Source organism: Macrotis lagotis, chromosome 8 (assembly GCF_037893015.1).
Source record: "Macrotis lagotis isolate mMagLag1 chromosome 8, bilby.v1.9.chrom.fasta, whole genome shotgun sequence".
Lineage (NCBI taxonomy): Eukaryota > Metazoa > Chordata > Mammalia > Peramelemorphia > Peramelidae > Macrotis > Macrotis lagotis.
This window is the reverse complement of record NC_133665.1, coordinates 13,462,334-13,484,587: the sequence shown is the minus strand read 5'-3', so window position 1 is coordinate 13,484,587 and position 22,254 is coordinate 13,462,334. Positions and strand designations below refer to the sequence as shown.

General features: G+C 39.0%; 2 protein-coding genes across 6 annotated transcripts in view; one reads left to right on the top strand and one right to left on the bottom strand.

Moving 5' to 3' along the window:
* The window catches only part of DEXI (Dexi homolog), a 48,849-nt gene extending 27,368 nt beyond the window's left edge, over window positions 1-21,481 (top strand). The window contains exons 2-3 of one of the 2 annotated variants that reach the window (XM_074196401.1): window positions 2-17,742; window positions 17,840-21,481. The gene's annotated coding sequence lies outside the window, so the exon portion shown is untranslated. Of the gene's footprint in view, window position 1 lies in introns of both variants that reach the window. The other variant, XM_074196399.1, reaches the window with a different exon arrangement.
* CIITA (class II major histocompatibility complex transactivator) overlaps window positions 1-22,254 on the bottom strand; it is a 97,543-nt gene that overhangs the window by 16,512 nt on the left and 58,777 nt on the right. For 3 of the 4 annotated variants that reach the window (XM_074196395.1, XM_074196398.1, XM_074196397.1), the window contains exons 4-13: window positions 17,281-17,337; window positions 16,931-17,017; window positions 14,918-14,977; window positions 11,942-12,100; window positions 10,992-11,132; window positions 10,230-10,373; window positions 7,496-9,149; window positions 5,943-6,101; window positions 4,697-4,768; window positions 2,895-2,975 (exon numbers count right to left, since the gene is read on the bottom strand). In XM_074196395.1, the coding sequence (XP_074052496.1) occupies window positions 2,895-2,975; window positions 4,697-4,768; window positions 5,943-6,101; window positions 7,496-9,149; window positions 10,230-10,373; window positions 10,992-11,132; window positions 11,942-12,100; window positions 14,918-14,977; window positions 16,931-17,017; window positions 17,281-17,337 (2,614 nt within the window). The remainder of the gene's footprint in view (window positions 1-2,894; window positions 2,976-4,696; window positions 4,769-5,942; window positions 6,102-7,495; window positions 9,150-10,229; window positions 10,374-10,991; window positions 11,133-11,941; window positions 12,101-14,917; window positions 14,978-16,930; window positions 17,018-17,280; window positions 17,338-22,254) is intronic. The other variant, XM_074196396.1, reaches the window with a different exon arrangement.

The following is a 22,254-nucleotide window of genomic DNA, read 5'->3' as shown; positions in this document are numbered from 1 at the left end:
GATGCTTCATTGATAGTGCATTAGTTGGACTTTCTGTCATTCAAGATGGAAATGGGAAGTTTGGGCAGGTGAGTATTATGTTCAAAATTGTCTAGTCATATTCTTGGAAATTAGCTCCCACCACAGTCTGTATAGTCAAAATACAACTGGGTTTAGTAAGTTACTCAGTATAAAAATCTGACTAAAAAGAAATCAAAGTGAGGGTGATAAAAATTTTCTAAAAAGAAACCCATTTCTAATGATTCCTTTTGTCAAGCTGATATTAATATCTGTCAATAAACATTTATTATGCAATGACTTTGTGCAAAACATTGAGGATTTAAAAAAAAAGAGGAAAAACCAGTCCTTGCCCTCAAGGAACTTAGTCTAATAGGGGAGACCAACATGCAAACAAATATAAACAAAGCAAGCTATATACAACATAAACATGAATTAATTAAAGGAGAGACAGTACTGGGATTAAGAAGGATTGGGAAAGTTTTCCTGTAAAAGATAGAATGTTAGTAAGGACTAAAAGGAAGCCCAGGGAGATCAGCAGTGAGAGAAAAAGAGAGAGTTCCAGGCATGGGAGAGAGAATGCCTGGAGCAAGAGATGGCAGAAGGCTAATGTCACTGGATTGAGGATTTTGTATTGGAGATTAAGATTATAAGAAAACTGGAAAGGTAGGGGAGGGCTAAATTATCAAGGGCTTTGAATGCAAATAAAGCATTTTGTATTTGTTCCTAGAGACAATAGGAAACTAATAGAATTTATTGGATTGGAGAGTGGAGATGACATGATTGGATCTGTTTTAAGAAAATTACTTCAGGGCGGCTAGGTGGCACAGTGGATACAGCACCCGCCCTGGAGTCAGGAGTACCTGAGTTCAAATCTGACCTCAGACACTTTCTAATTACCTAGCTGTGTGGCCTTGGGCAAGCCACTTAACCCCATTGCCTTGCAAAAAACCTAAAAAAAATTACTTCAATGACTGAATGGAAAATGGATTGGAATAGGGAAAGTTTTGAGATCCATTTGCAGGTTATGGAAATAATATAGGCAAAAGGTAATTAGAGGCTTGTCCTAGAGTATAGGCAATGATAGAGGGAAGAAGAGGGCATATTTGAGAGATGTTACAAAGGTGAAATGGACAGACCTTGGCAAAAGATTGGATATGGGGAGGAGTGAAGATAATGAAGAATCTAGGGTGACTCCTTAGCTCATGAACTTGAGGGAATAGAAAGATGAAGATACCCTGCATAGTAATAGTGGAAATAGAAATTATATATGTGTATGTATGGTATTTATGTGTGTGGTACCATATGGGAGGAAAGATAATGAGTTCAGTTTTGGACATGTAAGTTTAATTTTGTCCTGCATTTTCTTTTTTTAGTTTTTTTTAGTTTTTTTTTGCAAGGCAAACAGGGTTAAGTGGCTTGCCCAAGGCCACACAGCTAGGTAATTATTAAGTATCTGAGACTGGATTTAAACCCAGGTACTCCTAACTCCAGGGCCGGTGCTTTATCCACTGTGCCACCTAGCCACCCCTTGTCCTGCATTTTCAAAGAAGACCATGACATCAGGGAGATGATGCCATGACAAACACATGAATTGGATTTGAGTGAGGTGGTACCATGCTAAGTTACCAGCCTCATTTTCTCCTCCAGAACTATCTGAGTGCAATGGCCAGATATGCATCAGGACGACTGGAGTTGGCCCCGGAGGCAAGGCAATCAAGATTCAGTGACTTGCCCAAGGTTGTACAGCTAGTATAAGTCAAATATCTGAGGCCAGATTCAAACTCTTGTCCTCCTGACTCCAAGGCCAGTTCTCTATCCACTGTACCACCTAGATGACCTTGTATGTAAATTTAAGCTGTCTATGGACATCCAATTAAAGATATCTGAAAGGCAGTTAAAGATGCAAGATTGGAAGTCAACAGAGAGGTTGGCAAAGGAAAGGTAGATTTGAAAATTATCATAGAGATTGTAATTAAATCCATGGGACCTGGTGAGTTCACCAAGTGAAGTAGTATAAAGGCAGAAGAGAAAAAGGGTCAAGACAGAACTCTGAGGGACACCTACAGTGAGAAACCATGATCTGGAGGAGGATCCAGCAAAGATGACAGATAGGAGGAAAATCAGGAGAGACTGGTTCCCAAAAACCTAGAGAGAAAAGTTTCATGGAGAAAGATTAATCACCAGTGACAAAGGTTGCAGAGAGAACAAGGAGGTCAGGGAGAATGCAGATTGTGAAAAGGCTAGTGGATTTGGCAACCAATAGATCATTACTAACTTTGCTGAAAGCAGTTTTGGTGGAATGATAAGATTAGAAGCTAGATTGTAGGGAATTAAGAATGTGTGAGGAAAGAAAGTGGAAACCCCTATCATAGATGACCTTTTCAAGGATGGTAGTTACAAAGCCCAGGAGAGATATAGGATGATAGATATTAGGAATATGACGGATCCAATGAGGGTTTTTTCAGGACAGGGGAGACATGGGCAAGTTTATAGTCAATAGGAAATGAGCCAGTATAGAGGGAAAAAATGTTTCCTTGAACTTGGCTTTCCCCAAACAGTTAATATATTTGATGGTTGTCAGTTTGATTTTTTTTTAATTCCCTAGACTTGAATATCAAGATTATCCTACGATTGCTTTACTGCAAATCAATGTAACATTCTAGCTCCACAAGGGGGCAACAGTGGTCCTGAGAGTTGAAGTTATTTGCTTAAGGATTTAATGGGAATTGAATTAGTTGATGACCCTCAACTCCAGCTCCGAATCTAATCTCTGGTGCCAGACTAGACCATGACCATTTTTCTTAGTACTCCTCTCCTACCCTTCCCCACCATGGAGGTTCTTGCTCATCAATTCTGTCTTTAATGAGGACAGAATAAGAGCAGAATATACTTACTCCAAATGCTGAAGAGATGAAAAAACTGCAAGTATCTTAACCAATTTTGGAAAGCCTTGGGGACCCAACACTGGTCCAAGCCTGGAAGGAAACAGCTTAAGTGAGTTCCCAAAAGAGTCAGTAGCAACATGGTATAGCAACCCAACGATTAGCCCTCAAAGGTCAGTATGACTTGGGTTCAAGTATGGCCTCTGTCATAATTGACTGTGTGACCCTAGGGATGTCACTTAATTTCTAAGTGCTTTAGGCATTTCCCTAAGACTGTAGAGACAGAGCCAATTTGAACTGATAGAGGCAGTTGCTTCAGGTTCTGAGCTATAAGGCTCAGATGAGTTTATTGATCTCTTTGTTCTCAGTCCCATCCTTCCATCTCTAGCCCCCTTCCAAGGTGGAGTTCAGAATGAAACAGAACTATTATCTGTGATATAATTGCCATCCTCATCTCTCCTACCCTTCCTTGCCCCTCTACACTCTATTCTTTCACCTTGCCCTGATCCTGAGTCCTCCATGTTTATACTAGAGACATCCACAGGGACCACAGAACATACTCCCAATGGACTAGACCACAGGCAGAATTGTGGACTCTGCTGCCTTCCCTCCAATGGGAAGGAACATTAAAGTCTCCAACTCTTCTATACCACAGGGCAGTCAAGTCATATTTATATAGCAGTTTAAAAGTTTCCAAAATATTTACTTTATGGCAGCTTGTGAGATTAAGTAAATTGTTAAATGTGCTAATTTTCATATCTTTAAAATGATGAACATAAGTGAAGGGACTTACCCCATGATAAGAAAGCTAGTAATATCAGAAGTAGGGTTTGAACCCAGGTCTTCTGACAACAAGTCACAGAATAAAGAGCTGAAAGGAATCTCAGGGTCTATGGAATCCAATGCTTTCATTTTTACAGGTGAGGAAACTGAGGCCCTAAGAAATTAAAGTGACTTGTTCAGAACTTAGTGCCTTTTTTTAAACTTCTTGACATGCTCCAGTGTTCACTGGGGAACTTTGCCTTTAAATCTTGATAATCTGAAAATATCCTCTTCCCCTCTAACTAGCTTTTATGAGGAAACTGAGTTATCACTCTTGGTCTCCTCCTTATTCTACCTCACCCATAGGGTTTTCTATTTTGCCTAGGACCCTAAATTTTGCATTCTTGATCTGGCATCTGCTGCTCAGATGAGCTGAGTGAGACATCTTAAGAGCAGGGATTTTTTTAATGCTTAAAATAATTCTCAAACAAAAGTGGCACTCAGTGGTTTTTCTCATGAATTTCCTCTTTTCTGTATTATTTCTAGCCCTGTACTAAACATACGTTATCTTCACAGTTCCCCCACCTAAACAGGAACTATTTGTCTTCTAGGTGGAGGAGGAGATTACCTTAATACTTTAATAGATGGTGTTAACAATGTAATGTAGGACCCATCCTATTCTTGCAGAGGCATTTTCCCTTAGAGAAACTCAGGGACAATCGATATAGTCTTTTTTTCTTAGGTAACAAGCTCCTGAACACTGCATTACTGTTTCCTAGGAGTTGGTAGGGAATTATAGTTTAAGTTAGTTGATACAGTTGGGTAGAACATGTGCTAAGGTCATAAAGAGAAAAAAATCAAAGATCAAAGATGGGCACATTAACCTTAGCCAGCTTTGTTACAAATGAGTACTTAGTCAAAAAAGGAAATGGGAGATATGATGTGGATCATCCTCATTAAGAGGAACAATTCAGACTTTAGACCTCTATGGGTTTGGGTGGGAATATATACCCAGGAGGCCACAGATACAAAGACAATCACATGTTACTCACGCAAATTCAAGTTTCTTCAGGTCTTTGATGGCAGGAAGAGGGTCACAGGTCTCAGTAGGGACATTTCCTGAGCTATGAAGAAGATGACATGAGTGGTGTTACAACACTAGAGTTGATCTTAGAAGCAGAGTGTGGTGATTAGTAGGATGATTTGAAAGTAAATGATCTCCTCCTCATTTTTGCCACTGGTGACTCTCTATACCTACATAACTAACACTTTGCTGTTTGAGATTTATTCCATTGAAACAAAAATAGTGACAAATTCCTTTTAAAGTATGAGTCATGGGAATAAAATACATTAATCCATTCACTGGTAGGGCTTAGCTTATCATATAACTTTGTATGAGAATAAATGAGATTGAATGAGGTTGTTTTTGGGGGGAGAAGAAAGAATGAATAAGGGGATGGTTTTGACCCTGGCCAAGGTGAAATGCTGCAGTAGAGGGAAACCTGGGGGTTAGCATGGTGACCCCACGAGCGGTAGAGAGGTAAAGAAAGCATTCAGATAACCTTTGCCTTCTAATTTTGCTAGGCTTTGAAGGTCATATTTACAGAACCTCATGATTATAGAGATCCTCATACATACATACATGCATATATATTCCATGAGAAGCACAGACTACATACATGGAATATCTCTCCATTGGAGAAACCAAAATCCGGTCTTCTCATTTAACAGATAAGGTGGCCACAAGTATTATCATTATTATTGTTTTATTATTGCTATTTTTAAAAGAAGATGTCTACAGGATTTTCTCACTTCTCTGGATGTCATTTTCTAAATTTTGATGGAAAAGTAATTTGACAGGCATGTGTCTGTTATCCTTGGTGTGGCCAGAAGGGGGCATTGAATATTTATCCAAATTAGAGAGAATGAGAATAGAACTTGGCTGTTGGGTTTCCTTTCTCCAACAGTCTTAAAAATGTCTTAAACTTCATTGGTCTTGAAATTTGGAGACTGGGTTCTTACAAGTTCCACCATAGGGCTCTTGCTTTTCTACCCTGTTGTTCTTATTTGGACTTAGGAGATCCCACTTTTCTCTTTCTACTCTTTGGAGGATAATGATTGGGCAAAATCTCATTTTTGTGTTTGTTTCTAGTGGGCTTTTTTTTCCCCAGTGGCAAAGGTACTTGCCTCCAAATGAACCCTCCAACCTGTCCCTAGCCCACCTTTCTCCAAGGCCCTTTTCTCCTTCCCATAAAGAACTATCGAAGTCAATTTTGTGCTAGTGAGTAAGCCACTTACCTCTGGAGATGCACCAGGCTACAAAGATCATCCACATCCTTCATGGACCTGACCTTGAAAGGTTCAATGGTGAACTTCACAGTGGAACTTCGGAATAATTCTTGTTCCCCATTCTGCCGAAGGGATTCCCACAGCCACACTGTGTCACTCAGAGAAGCCCTGTGGATGTAAGTCCTCAGACCCAGGATCTAGGAACTTGCCACAGGGAACAAAACCCTAGAGTGGACCCTAGGTTTCCAAAGTAGCCAGGTCCCAAACCAGGAGGAAAACAATTTTCTGCAAGGAATTGTCTAGCCAAAACTCTCTGTTCTTTATAATTCAGTTCTTCTAGGAATGCCCCTGATTACTCCAGTCCTCATTAATCTTTCTTTCCTCCCTAAGTCTTTGGTATTTATCATATATTAACATAATATTATTATTTCATGGTTGCTTATGTATCCTGTCTCTCCAATATTATTAGACTTTGGAAGGTAAGGACTTCATATGTTGTATAGCATTGGGCCATCAATGCTCAATAAAAACTCATAGAATGAATTATTGGAGTGTAGAAATGAAGAAAGGGAACTTCATATCAGTGAAAGTGTCTCTGGGAAGCTATGAAAAAACTGTGGAATCCAGGAGGAAATATTTTCCTGTTCCAGGGGTTAGTCTGATTAACTAAAAACTATGTTGTTACATCTAACCTGGCTTTCTATATCTAGGGAAAATTATTATTGGTTGAAAAGAAAGATACTTGAATTTGTAGTCTGTACTTATCATGGAATATATATGCATATATGTATGTATGAGGATTTCTGTAATCATGAGGTAATATAAACTATGACCTTCTATAAACATGACCTTGAATATATATATATATATATTAGAAAATCTTGTTAACCAAATTGTGGGTGGTTAACTTAATAGATCTGAAGATGGTATCAAAGAGTTCAAAAGTTCATTCTCTATGACAGCCAGTAAATCTTGAACTGTTCAATATTTATAGGCTATGTCACTAATTCCAGCTAGCCACTGAAAATGTCTTAGGTCATAATGAGGATTAGGTGAGATTGGAGATGGACCCAGGATAACCCATCTTCTCTAATGGAGACACAGCTCAAAGATCATTCCCATAGGAAAAGTGACATTATTTATGGTTGCTTTGGATTGTGGAGAAAGTATGGCATAGAGGAAAGAACTCTTTTACTAGAAAAAAAAGAGAATCTAACTTCTAATGCTAAAATTATTCAACAAACTAGCTGTAGCATCAGCAGCATATCCCTTCACCCTTTAAGGTCTTGTCTAGTTCAAACTCTCTATGTGTATATATGTGTTACATTGGGGGTGGTTTCATGTGGAAGACAAAAGTTATGAAGAGGGATATTGTAAAATGTAGCACGAGATAGGAGACTCATTCTCTGTCACTATATTCTATCTCATAATATTTTCTGAGAAACTGGGTGGTAGGGAGTGATGGGGGGAGGAGGAAAGGCCAGGAAGGTGGTGGGGGCCTGATTTCTTAATGATTGTCAGTTTTCCTCCCATTTCAGTCCATCCCCTGCCCAGGGCCTCACCTGAAGCAAGTGACACAATCAAGTTGGACAAGGATTTCTAGCCCATGGAGGTCAATGGAAGTATTCCTGAGATCTAGGTAGAAGTCTTTGCCAGCTGCTTTCAGGGCCTCAGCCAAAACATACACATCTGGTGGAGCCAGGCGTACGCCCCAGAAGGAAAGGCAGGAGGGTAGCCTAGTTGTTACATGCTGCCACAAGTGGCTGTCAGTCCCCTCGTGGGCACAATGCAGCAGCTCCAGGAGCCTCCCAGGTCCCAGTGTCTCAGGCTGTAGTCGGGTCAGATAACTCAAAAGTACCTTCCGCCTCTTGCATATAAGGCCAACCTGCTCATCCCCTCCAAGAGGTCCAAGACAGGAGGACAAGGGCTGGAAGAGAAGCCCAGTCAGGAAGTGGGGTACTCGCTCTAGCCAGTTGTCATAAGGTTTCTTCTTCCTAGGGGTCAGGGCTAAGTACCTGGAGAGCTCCTTGTCTCTTACTTCCTCACTAAGTGCCAGTCTTAGAGCTCCCAGAAAATTCTGCAGAAGAAAAGTAGAAAAAACCATCTCTGGTTCCTTGGATTTTGGAAGGAGCAATAAAAAGTTGGCAAATTCCTTCATTTCTGTGGAGAGGAACTGATCCTCTCTTAGGACATTGCAGTGTCTCTGGCCTAGTTCCCAAGCGAGCTCTGTCAAACTTGCCAGGCAGTCCCTGGGCCAGGTTTCAGATCGTCCCTTTTCCCTGGCTTTAAGCATTGAGCAGAGGAGGTTGACAAAGAGGCCCGTGAGGGTGGAGGGAAGTTGGGCTGGACCCTCTGAGGCCAGGATCTTCTCACAAAGCTGGCAGAGGTAGAGGCACACAACAGGGTTGTAGCAGTGACTGTGCAGGTAGGGCTGGGCCCGTAAGAGTCTCAGGGCTTTATCCCTGTCTGATGGTGAACTCTGGAAATATTTTTCAAAATAAGACTCTACCTGCTCAGGAGAGAACCCCTGCACCTCCAGGAGGCTATCTACCTTGGCCAAGTACTGAATAAACCTTCCCTTTGGCCTGGCTGTGATCAGTAGCGTGCAACCCCTCAGGAGCTTCCTTTGGAAGAGGCCAGCCAGCAGTCCTTTGATAGACCGGGACTCCCCAGGAGAGGCGCTGGATGGATAATTCAGAAAGCCATCTTGCCCCTCCAGCTCCTCAAAGGAGTCCAGAATAACCAGAATGCGATTTGGGTGCTTCAAAATGTATTTGAAAACTTCATCATTCTCTTCCAGTGAGTGATTACAGAGTCTGAAAAACAGATCCTTCAAACAGTAGTCATTTCCTGGCAAGTTCAGGCTACGACATTTGTAGTGAAAGACAAATTCATACTGGGGAAGCTGGCCCTGAGCCCAGTTCCTACAGACTTCCTGAGTCCAGGCACTTTTGCCCAGACCAGCCTTGCCCAGTACTGCAATCACCTGAGTCTCCCTCTTCTGCCCTCTGGTGCTGGCAAACACCTCTTTCCATCTCACACGGGCCTTTTGTCTCTCTGTCCAGTCCTGGATTGCCAGTTCCTTCTCCTGATACTTGCTATTTTTCTCCACCTGGGTTCTTGTGAGTTCCTGATCAATGTAATAATGACTGGTGGGACCTTCTGGAACATCCTCATAAGTCTTGCGAAGAGCATGACAGAACTGTTCCACAGACTCTGCAAAAGCCCAAAGGGGAGTTGATAACCCAGTCATCTGAATGACTCCCCTACACTGCTATCTTAGTTTAAACAACTCAAGAGTCACCTCTCAACCAACATAGCAGGATGGTTCTTAACCCTTCTCTCCACCTAGTGATATCTTTCAAGGCTCCCTCTCTTTCCATAAAGTCTTCCCTGATTTCTCTGGCCCATCTTTCCCTTCTCTTAAGTTTTACTACTTCTATCACACAATTTAGCCCTTGACTTCATAGAATTTTGTTCCTGAAGAGTTTCCGGTGTGGAATCCTGACTCCCCAACTAGAGTTTAGGATCAGAGCAGGAAAGGTGATGGGATTTTAGATTTATGATCCACCCAAGAGGGAACTTGAAAGGTCATCTGGTAAGAACCCTTCATTCTGCAAATGATGAAACTAAAACCCAAAGGGGTTAAATGCAAGTGTGTATTGGTAAAAGTTTAACAGCTGTCTCTATTTAACAGCTGTGGGGAGGGGGGGGATATATACAATACATACTTTTAAGTTTAATCTACATTGTTAACATTTTGTCCATCCTTTTAAAGTCTAGACCAGTAGTGTTTAAACTCAAATAGAAATGGATTCCTGCAGTCTGCATATTGACTTAGAAAACCACAAATTAATATTATCTATGCTGTGTTGTATTTTTATTTTATTAATCATTTTCCAATTACATTTTAGACTGGTTCAACCACATTCTAGGCTAGTAGTCTTGAGGTTGATACTTCTGTTTTAGACAACCAACAAAACAATAAATAAATTCTAGATTTGTAATTTTTGTTGATTTTTGAGAAGTAAAAGTCACACTGAAAATTGAACAAATGGTCGGTTGGAACTGGCTATACACTCCTCTGTAAATGACACCCAAGGTGAGATAAGTAACAGAAATAGGATGATGGTAATACGGCAACATAAAGGAAACAGTTCAATAGAATCAGTTAAATTCCATTGAGTTCTAATGTTTTGAGAAAGACAAGGTCAAGATATGTAGGATGCTACCTTTCCATTTCTTCCAAATCCTACCTGCCCCTTAATTGGCATGTTATGTCCCTCAAATACATACCTGTTTTTCTGTCTTGTGAGGTTAGAGCTGAAGACTCAGGCATATTGGGCATATCTGCTGCTGATGGAGCAAATGGACTGGTGGAGCCATGCCTGTCTGGGGACACTGGGAGGCTCTGTACGATGGCATCACCCCCTGATGAAGCTTGTGAATCAAAAGTGGTCTTAAGTGAGCTAGTTGGAAAAACTTGAAACACTGAAGCTAAGACTAGCTTTTCCACCTATGTTTATTCTCATACCCACTGCCCCCATACTCTACTTGGATCTATAAGGCTTTAGGAAATTGTGGAAAGTAGAAAGGGAATTTAAAAAATTTCCACAGGGGTTCCCTGTCAATATCACTCCCTCTCCCTGACCAAAGGGCTCAGATTTTTCATGGGTTCCTGTCATCACATCCAGGTGAAGCTGGAAATGGTTAGATTCCTCCATTTTGTAGTTAGAGGAAATAAGGGCTCAAGAAAGTAAAGTATAACAGAGGTGAAAGTCAGATCTCTCTAAACTCAATCTAAGCCTCTTCCTATTAAATTACACTTTTTCTGTTGCTTCAGTTCATTTTTGTCTTTAGGAGTTTTTTGTGGGGGGGGCCACTGATAAGGGAGGAAGATGAAAAGTCTTAGAAAACCAAAAAAGTTTCACCACATAGGCAAATATCCTGAGAAGTGAGAATAGGAGCAGGGAGTAAAGTACCTCATTTTTCATCCAGACTGAGCTGCCTAATATTGGTGTAAGTGAAGGGTAGGATTGACACCTATAATATGCTTACTTGGGTATAGGAAGATGTTGGAGACACTTTTTTCCATTGTGAAGTGGAAGACACCTTGGGGCAGAGTAGGGAAGGTGGGGATGAGTTGAATGGGTCCTCCATTGAAATTCAGACAGGCAAGAACAGAACTGGAAGAGGACACTAAGGAAGATAGGGTAAACATCAACTTTAACAGCTGTGGAGGTGAATTCCCTAGTCCTGAGGGGATTCCCAAATGACTTTTAAAGGATTAAATTTCCTAGAAAGTGTTGACTTATGTAGGACTATACATTTCAAGGGTAGGACTTTCTTTCATCGATTCCATAGGAAGAAGAAATAGGGCAGAGAAGGGAACTTTATTTGGAGTTAGATGATCTAGGTTTGACTTCCAGTTTCCTGCTATTCACAACTTGTGTGACATTGGGCAAGACATTTTTTTCTTTCTGGACCTCAGTTGCAAAATGAAGAGATTGGACTTTAAGGTCCTTTAAGTCCCTTCCGACTTTAAGACCTCTAATATTATAATCAAGTTTTCTCCATCAATCAAGTTTTCTGACCAGCCTATTTATAAATATATGTTTGTATGCTAGACTGAAATATATGACAGGACTTGGTGTGAATTATGTTGATAGGTTATTGGGGTTGGGTATGGGAGGGAGAAAATAAATTTTTGAAATTGAAATATAGATTAAGAATTGAAAGGACTTGAAATCTATCTAGTCAAGATACTCTCTTTTTCTAAATGAGGAATTGAGGCCCAGAGAGATTAAGCCCAGTCACATAGGTAGTGGGATCTCTGACTTCAAATCTAGTACTCTTTCCAAAGCAATTTTTCAAGAAATTCTTTTCATTTCCCATTTCTAATCTCTCTCTGGCTAGAAAACTAAGCTACCACCCAGAAACCACTGCCCCAGGACTCTTTAACTATGACCAACATAAACAGAACTCTTTCCCCAATTCTCCTCACATACCTGGCACCAGGAAGGTTTCTTCTGTGGAAAGCAGGCTGGGCTTGGCAACCTGGCCTGGGAGAGGAGACAGGGAGTCCTTTGGGGTCAAATTGTTGCTGGAAGACACTGTCACTAAATTGCTGGAATATTCCATCCCCATTGGAATAGTTGGGGATGCCTCTGTCAAGAAAGAGGAAAAAAATAATATTTCATGAAGGATAGGCTCATCCATCCCACCCAAACTCAAGGTAGCCTGTCAAAAGTGGGATGTAGGTCAGATGTAGGTGAGGAACTGACTATTATCATCGACTGAAGATTAACTTTCTGAGCAAACTAGAGGTGGTTGTTCTGGATAGAGCAGGAATTTTCTCTATCAATAATCACCAGGAAGCTCAGGTACCTTCCTCTTCCATTCCTGACAAGTCGCATTTGATTCATTCATTTTTTTTAAATTGTATTTTATTTTTCCAATTACATGTAAAGATAGTTTTCAACACTGATTTTTTTGCAAGATTTTGGGTTCCACATTTATTTGTCTCCTTCCCTTCTCTCTCCCCTCCCTATGACATAGGTCTGTCAGAAATAGGTTATTAAAGTACATTCATGTTTAACACATGTCCATTTTAGTCATGTTGTGAAAGAAATGATTCATTCATTTACAACCCTGGCTCCTAAAGTGGGCTTCCAGGAGAGGACTGAGTAAGAATTGGGGATGATTGTCACTTATAAGTCACCACATCCTTAGAAGCCTCTTAGGGGAATTACTATTCAGAGAGCAGAATGATGACTTAAAGACACAGTTGGCTACACTGTGATAACTCACACCTGGCCAAATGTTTCTTTGTCTGTTCCCAGCTACATAGCCTAACTCAACCATTAGAATGGCAGCCTCCTTCCCCCCCCCCCCCCCAGTATAGGGTTTATCTCCTCCCTCAAATGAGGAGATACTTAACCCAGATAAGGGGGCAAGAGATCTGATATCAGTATATTTTATTTTCTCCTTTCTTACAACCTTCCCATTTTGCTCAATCATCTTGCTGCTGCACTCCTCCCTCCCCCCCAATCCTCACCTATCACAGTAGAGATTATGCCCCCAGCCTTGTCTAAATTAATGCTTAGAACTGCACCCTAGAGCTGAACTTGATTGGACAGTGGAAGGTAAACTTTCCTGATTTATAATATCCAGTTGTTCCCAGACAATGTTTCACATTCATTTACCTTGGATATCTTGGGACATGTGCCTTGAAGGTTGACACATAACCCTCATCATTTCAGCTCCTTCTCTTTTTCACCTCTTGTTTTTATGATTGCCTCAGGAAAGGGTATAACAACTGATTGCCCTATTACTCAATCTACTGTTCCTATGATTCTTCAAACAAAAACTCCCTTCCCTGGACACTATTCCTCTAGAAGGGCTGTTCCTCCTTATGAAAGTGTAGGAGCTTGAGGACAAGAATTAAGGCATGCAATTGTTGCTTAGTCAATGCTTGTTCATTCATTAATGCAAGCATACATCCCTATTAGACTCCAAAGAGGGAGCAGATCATTAACTAAGAATCTAACCCTGTTCCCCATGACCCTTGTTGATTTTTAAAGTTCCAGTTCCAGAACTGGTCAAATGTACCACAAACATTTTCTTCAGCTCTTTGGTCAAGTTTAAGTCTCAACATGTATAAAGTGAAAACATTAACTCCTTAAGGAAGAATCTCTAAGACAAAATGGGTAAACAAAGAGAAGGGTGGGTCAATGATATTCTACAGTCCTTCATTCTCCTATTACCTTCTCACAATGGAATTGCTGTGGAGGAGGAGCCTTGTATGACATATCTGATGAAGTGTTTCTGGGGGTTGAGGAATGTGTAGTTGAATGAAGACTTTGGAAATAATAACAGTAACAATAACAATAATAATAATAATACTTTTGTTTATATAGTATTTTATTTTCTACATAATTGTTCACTATAGTCTTTCTTCTGTTCAAAGTAGCTTCAGGTGCCCATGCTATTTTTGAATACCAAAGATGGTCCTTCATAGAAATGGTCCCTGTGGCTCATTTGTAATAATAATAATAATAATAATAATAATAACCCCTTATATTTGCATGGTGATTTATAGTTTACAATGTTGCTTTCATTTTTTATGCCATTTTATTCTCTTTGGAGAGATTATGGATTTCAAGCTCTCCTTGGTCAGAAAGACTCAGGTTCAAGTCCTCTGACTTGATTATGACAAACAATGACTGCATGCTTTTGGGTAAGATGATGACTATCTCATTTGTTCTTTTGGCAATTCTCTAAAATTTAATTTGCAGAATAGGTACTGACCTGCATGGGAGAAGGGAATTTCCTCCTCTGGAAATTCCCTATACCAAATGAAATCACAGGTACAGTGCCTGTTCCTACCCTGTCCTTGAGTCTTTCAAATGATGCTGTGAAGAAAGGCAAGTATTATAATCCCCATTTTAAACACAAGGAAGTAGGCCTAAAATGATTGTTTTATTCAGGGTTGTACAGGTAAGGTTTCATCTACAAAACTGGAAAGCTGAATTGGGTGACTTCTAAGGTCCTATTGATTTCAAAACACTCAACAAAAGGGAGGTCAGAATTGCTTCTGAGTTTTGATTATAGAGGAAGATGGGGGGAGGGTGAAAAGGAGGAAGGTACACTAGATATCCAGAGACCTAGAAAAAAGCTACTTTCAAACCACTGTCAACCACACCAGGAAAGAGTTACTTTCAATCCATTGCCAACCATAAATAGTCAAAAAGAAAGGACTTGTTTTTCCTATCTCCCCCTCCAGAAATCCCAAACCCATGAACCTGTCCCTCAAATATTATAGTCACTTGTCCCTCTGTTCAGAATAATATAAAATTGAATGTCAACATAATTAGATAATAGCAAATAAATAGATTTGCACTATAAACTTAATAGAAACTAGCAGCTTGAGTTTGAAATGACAAACCTATTTCAAAATCTTAGTTAGGGACAACTATGCCCACCTGGCTTTCTGCGTTTGGTCTCCCAACTGTCTGACTGAGGATCAGGATCATCTGGAAACACTGTAGAAAAAAAATCTTTGAGTTAGTGTTCAATGTTAGCCTTGCATGGAATGGAATTAGGCCCATTTGCTTGAAGGAACCATAAATCTATAAAGTCTTGTAGTAGAAAGAATCCATTTTCTTTTGACTCACAAAGACCATTTTCAATATCTCTACCTGGGCCTATCTTGCCTCTACTTTTCTTCTTACTACCTAAGCTAATGAAGTTGCTCCAGAATTACTTGGGTCTTGTGAATTTGTTTTAGGTTCTAAATTTTGAAGATGGCTCATTTTGAAAAGGCAGTCACACACAGTCCAGAGAGATGAACCCAATGGCTTCCCTCCCAAGGTTTTCCATGGACAATGAAGGCTGACATCTCCTAAAGCCAAGAAAACACATTCACATTCCCAGAACTTGATTATGACCTTTACACCTTCCCATTCTGCTTGTCAGCAGAAAACTCAGGAAGGTCTTAGTGCTAACTTTTTATCTTAACTGGGGATCTATCCTATGTTGGAAGACATTCTTTAGCATGAAAACATTAGACCAAAAGATCATATACCTGGAGCTGAAAGACTTCCACAATCAGGTACCAAGTACTGAAGAGAATGTCTAAAGAAACAAAGTCAGGCAAACTAACTTCATAACATCCTCTTATTTTCAAAGATTAAACATCCATTTCTGATTTCTGAGTGAATGAGCTTTAATTATCTAAGAATCTGGATAAGATTATATCAACCAGCAGTACAGACTGAACACCTACTACAGACAAGGCTTTGTTCTGGGAACTGTTGGGGGTAGTTGAAAAGTAGCAGATTGTTGCCCTCATACTTGAGGAGGTTATAATCTAAGGAAAAAAAGAAAGACAACCCAGAAAAATCTAAAGTCTATGGGTAGGGACTATAAACAAAACAGAACCAGTCAACAAAACTGTAAGGTACTATAGTAATCAGTATTTAATGATTGCTGAAGAAAATGCAGAATAGGGAGAATTAGTTCATTCATTAACAATTTTATCAAGTGCTAGCTATGAGAAAGGTTTGGTACTAGATACTGAACAATCTAGAAAATTTTTCATTAGATTGTAAACTTCCCATTAGATTTTAAATTTCTCAAGAGCAAGAACTGTCTTTTGATTCTTTTTTGTATCCTCAGTGCATAGTACCTGGTATAAGGTGGGCACTTAATTGATTGATCTCTAGAGGAAAGGCAAAATTTGGAGATAAAGTTGGGAAGGATAGGAGTTTATAAGGGAGGTGAGGAAGGCAGAAAATGGTGGAATGACTTTGTGTCAAGATGCCAAGTGGTCATAAAAACATTTTTTCTATTTCAGGGTGAAATTATGGGACAGGAAATAGTATTTACTCAAATGAATAATCTTAAATTCAGAGGCTATAATAATGAGTGGAAAAGAAATGACAGAAACCCAAGGAAGGTTCCCATGAGAAAGACAATAAGAAAATGGGTAGCAGAAACATGTGAACTCTTCTATTAGAGAAGAACTGGAACAGCAGAATGAGATATATTTTGGGGGTATGGTCAATGGGGGCATTAGTTTTACTAGACTACTTTTTTACAGTAGTTTTTCTTTTTCTTTTCAATTGGAGAGAGATGGGAGAGAAAATAAACTTGTTAATTGAAAAAAATTTTGAAGAGAAGAAACAGGTAAACTGCTATAAGATAGCAATTCCTCTAGATGTTCAGATTTTGGTTGTCTTGTGAGAGGAAACCAGCAAAAGTATTTAATCTCTTTGTGCCACTGATGGCACAAATTTATAGTACAATGTACTTCAAACTCAATGCAAAGGAACTAAATGGAAGAATCAAGGGGGAGACACAACAAATTTCAGGAGAATGATTTTGATGTTTCAGAAGGATAGAATGGGAGGGGGTGGGGTTTTGGGTGGAAGTGATGGATGGGGAAAAGAAGATGATTGCCATTCCCAGTAGAAACTGCTGGGTCATTCACTTACATCTTTTCTGACATTTCTGTGATTTCTGTGGTATCTCAGTCATTGCATCTATATTCTCGTTGACCACCTCATCTGGACCAATGTTCCCTAATTTTAGAAGAAAATCAGTCAGTCAATAAAAATTTATTAAGTATCTACTCTGTGCCAGGCACTGTGCCAAGCACAAGCAAAGAAACAAAAATAAGAAAGATAAAATTGACTGATCTCTAAGTTGTGTCTCCTTCATACCAATGGCTGGAAATTTCACAAACTCATTAGAGTACAACTTATAATGACCAGATGAAATGGTTTTCCCAGAAAGAATAAGCAAGAATTTAAGGCCTAAATCAACTAAGATATCCCATACTTACCAAAAATGCCTTCTGTCTCTAGATGTCGATCTGAGAACATGTATTCTGCCAGTGCCGCTGCCAAGGAAAGGAAAAAATAATCCATCAATAAGCCCAAAGAATTCTTCTATTTTTCATTGCCATGAAAATTGGCAATTTCATTGCCAATTATTTTCTGTACAAAGAGGCTCTGTGGCCTAGCACCCCCATTCCTTGAGCCAAGTCTTATTTCAGTCTATTACCTGACAGGGACTGCTCAAGAAGCATTTAAGTTTTACATCATCACAAACAGCAAGAAAAAGCAACATGGCAGCTAAACTGTCCATTTATTTACTTGCAATCTATAGTAACTCCCCTAAGCATCTGAGTTCCCCTTCCTTAAAAGTTCCTGTAGAAGTTCCAAGAACTCTGAAGAAGTGATTCCTCACCATCCTGTTCTTCCAAAATCAGTCCTGGGCCATTGGTTAGCAAGCTTCTTCTTGGGTAAGTCAAGTTTTCCATTCTTGACAATGATATTATGATCCCTAGAATGCTCAGGAATTTTCCAAGTTGCTCATCCCTTTCTCTCCCTATTTCCCAGGAACCTGAGAGCAAGAAGCAGGTGACATGCTTCAGCATAAAGATATCTACTACATTTCTTGACATGTTTATAATCCTTGTTTTTTGTAACTGCCAAATGAATCAACCCAGGTACTATACTCCTGTTCCTAACATGCTAACTCCAGTTCTGTAATCCATTGAACAAGGCTCAAAACTCTTACTCAAGTTAGAGACTTGCCATGATACCCAAGAATATCCCAAGAAATACCTATTATAGGAACTACTACTGAAGATCTAAAAATAATAGTGTTGTGGTTCAGGTCCTTGGGGTTTTTATGCCCCAGGATATTAAAAACTCTTTTTCAGGAAGGGAGGTTTCACTTGCAAGAATTTTCCTCATTCTGAAATTTGTTAAACTACTACTTAATTTCTCACACACCTGCCTCTGACCTGATTTGCTTGACTCTGGACATTTATAAGTTAGAGGCCACATAGAGGTCAACAGGAATGATCTGTGACATCAGGGTGGAGGCCTGTGTGGGGACTCACCTGGCCATGGCAATAGTGATCATAGCAGCAACTGTAACTTTGGGAATTCTCAGTCCAGTGAGGATAAGGAATTCTTCTCAGAAAGAGATTATAGAGAATCCTTTGCTGGCCCTGGGTATAGCTAGGATGACTATGGCAACTCTATTATCCATATGCTGTTTTGGGTAGCAGTACCAGGGTAGAGAGGAGTGTTGGGGTAGTCACAAAGGAATAGGGACACTATTCACAGTTTCAAAGTAAAAAGGAATACTAGTCCTTGCAGCTGCAGGGGACCAGGGGTGTTTCTTATGTAAAGATCAGAGGACAGATCAGATCAGTGACCATACCACTCCTAGGATCACACTACCTTGGAGGCACTTGCAGATGATCAGATAACTCTGAAAACAGCAGGAAGCCTGAAGAGAACTTTACCAGCCCCAGGTGAGTAGAGCCTAACTTTAACATAAAGTCCAAAATCAAGAAATAGATTGGGAAAATGAACAAACAACAGCAACAACAAAAAGAGCTTGACAATAAAAAGCTACTATAGTGGCAGGGACAACAAAGTTATAACTCAAAAGAAGACAGTGATGTGAAAAAGCCGCCCAAAAAAGCCTCAAGAAAAATACAAACTGGACCCAAGCACAACAAGAATTCCTGGAAGAGTTAAAGAAAGAGATAAGTATAGTAGAGGAAAAACTGGAAAAATAAATTTGATGCAAGAAAATTATGAAAAGAGAATGAACAGCCCAAACTTTACTGAAGAAACTCCTTTTTTTTAATCAAAGATTTTATTTGAGTTTTACAATTTTTCCCCCAATCTTACTTCCCTCCCCCCACCCACCACGGAAGGCAATCTGTCAGTCTTTACTTTGTTTCCATGTTGTACATTGATCCAAATTGAGTGTGATGAGAGAGAAATCATATCCCTAAAGAAGAAACAAAAAGTCTTAGAGATAAAAAGATCAGACAATAAGATATCTGTTTTCCCCGCTATATTAAAGGGAGTAGTCCTTGAACTTTGTTCAAACTCCATGGTTCTTTATCTGGATACAGATGGTATTCTCCATTGCAGACAGCACAAAATTGTCCCTGATTGTTGCACTGATGGAATGAGTGAGTCCATCAAGGTTGAACATCACCCCCATATTGCTGTTAGGGTATACAGTGTTTTTCTGGTTCTGCACATCTCACTCAGCATCAGTTCATGCAAATCGCTCCAGGCTTGCCTGAATTCCCATACCTCCTGGTTTCTAATAGAACAATAGTGTTCCATGACATACATATACCACAGTTTGCTAAGCCATTCCCCAATTGAAGGACATTTACTTGATTTCCAATTCTTTGCTGCCACAAACAGGGCTGCTATGAATATTTTCGTACAAGTGATGATTTTACCCTTTTTCATCATCTCTTCAGGGTATATACCAGTAGTGGTATTGCTGGGTCAAAGGGTATGCTCATTTTTGTTGCCCTTTGGGCACAGTTCCAAATTTCTCTCCAGAAAAGTTGGATGAGTTCACAGCTCCACCAACAGTATAATAGCGTCCCAGATTTCCCACAACCTTTCCAACAATGATCATTATCCTTTCTGGTCATATTGGTCAGTCTGAGAGGTGTGAGGTGGTGCCTCAGAGAAGCTTTAATTTGCATTTCTCTAATAATTAATGATTTAGAGCAATTTTTCATATGGCTATGGATTGCTTTGATCTCCTCATCTTTAAATTGCCTTTGCATATCCTTTGACCATTTGTCAATTGGGGAATGGCTTTTTGTTTTAAAAATATGACTCAGTTCTCTGTATATTTTAGAAATGAGTCCTTTGTCAGAATCATTAGTTGTAAAGATTGTTTCCCAATTTACTACATTTCTTTTGATCTTGGTTACAGTGGTTTTATCTGTGTGAAAGCTTTTTAATGTAATGTAGTGAAACTCCTTAAAAAAACAGAATTGGCCAAATGGAGAAAGAGATACAATAGCTCAAGAAAGAAAATAATTCCTTAAAGATAAGAGTTGGATAAATGAGAGCTAATAATTCCAGGAGACTAAAACAAAGTCAAAAGAATGAAAAAAGTAGAAAAACAATTTACCTAAAAAAATAGATTGAGAGATAATTTAAGAATTATTAGATTACCTGAAAGTCATGATCAAAGAAAGAACCTAGACATCAAATTTCAAGAAATTATCAAAAAAAAAAAAGCCTGATATCTTAAACCCAGAGAAGGAATTCATCAAGCACCTCCCAAAATGAAATAGTCCTGGGAATATTATAGCCAAATTCCAGAACACCTAGGTCAAAGAGGAAATACTACAAGCAGTCAGAAAGAAACAATTCAAATACTTTGGAGCCATAGTCAAGATCACACAAGATTTAGAGGCTTCTATATTAAAGGAGCAGAGGGTTTAGTAGCAAAATATTCTGAAAGTCAAAGGAGCTAAGATTACAATCAAGAATAATCTATCCAGGGGCAGCTAGGTTGCACAGTGGATAGAGTGCTGGCCCTGGAGTCAGTAGTACCTGAGTTCAAATCCAGCCTCAGACACTTAATAATTACCTAGCTGTGTGGCCTTGGGCAAGCCACTTAACCCCATTGTTTGCAAAAAAAAAACTAAAAAAAGAATAATCCATCCAGAAAAATTGATGATAATCCTTAAAGGGGAAAAGGAATAATGAAAGAAAGGATTTTTCAAGCTTTAAAATGTGACATTTAAACAGAAAATTCCAGAGAAGTGTATATCTATCTATCTATCTATCTATCTATCTATCTATCTATCTATCTGAAAAAATAATTGTAAGGATTTCAATAAAATTAAACCATTTCTATCCCTCTATGGGAAGATGATACATATTACTCCTAAGAACTTTATAATATTTAGGGCTGTTCAAAGGAGTTTATATAGATAGAGATCATGGGTGTGAATCAATTATGTTGGAATGGTTTCTAAAAAAATGGAAAGAGTTAAAAGGAATAATGCATTTAGGAAAAGGGAAAGGTAGATTGGGGAAAATTTTCTCTCTTAAAAGAAGCACCAGGGGCGGCTTGCAAAAAATCCTTAAAAAAAAAAGAAGCACCAAAGGAAGAGCAAAGGAGAGGGAATTGGGGGTGATTGTGGCAGGCAATGTTTGAACCTCACTCTCATCAGAATTGGTTCAAAGAAGAAAGATGTATATATATATATATATATATATATATATATATATATATATATATGTATATATATATGTATGTATATATATATGTATGTATGTGTGTAGATGTGTATATGTATAAACTCAGTTGTGTTTTAAAGGAAAGTTGGAGAGAAAGGGTATTAAAGGAAGGGGAGGATGATAAAAATTAGATTAAGGGAGGCAATGGTTTAAAAAAGGGGAGGAAGAGAAATAGAATAAAATAGGATAGAGGAAAACACATAGTAATCATAACTGAATGTGAATGGGATGTACTCATGCATAGAATGGAGTTTTGGATGAATGAGAAATCAGAATCCAATAATATGTCATTTATAAGAGACACACTTGAAATAGGATATATACTCAGAGTTAAAATAAAGGCCTAAAGAAGAAACTTTTGCTCCAGATGAAGTAAAAATGGCAGGGGTAGCAATTTCAAACAAAGCAAAAGCAAAACTAACCTAATTAAAAGGGGGTAATCAGGGAAACTATATTTTGCTAAAGAGTTAGAAAAGGAAATAACAAAAAATTTTATAGCAAGTTTTTCTGATAAAAGTATTATACATACAAACATACATACATACATACATACACAACTTTCCTCTTTGAACCATTCTCTGATGAGAGTGAGATTCAAACATTGCTTAATTTCTCAAATATATACCAAGTATAGAACTGAAACAGTACTTTTTCATGAATTGTCTGCTATGCCTGGAATGCACTCTTCCCTCAACTCAAGTTAATGATTTATGTGG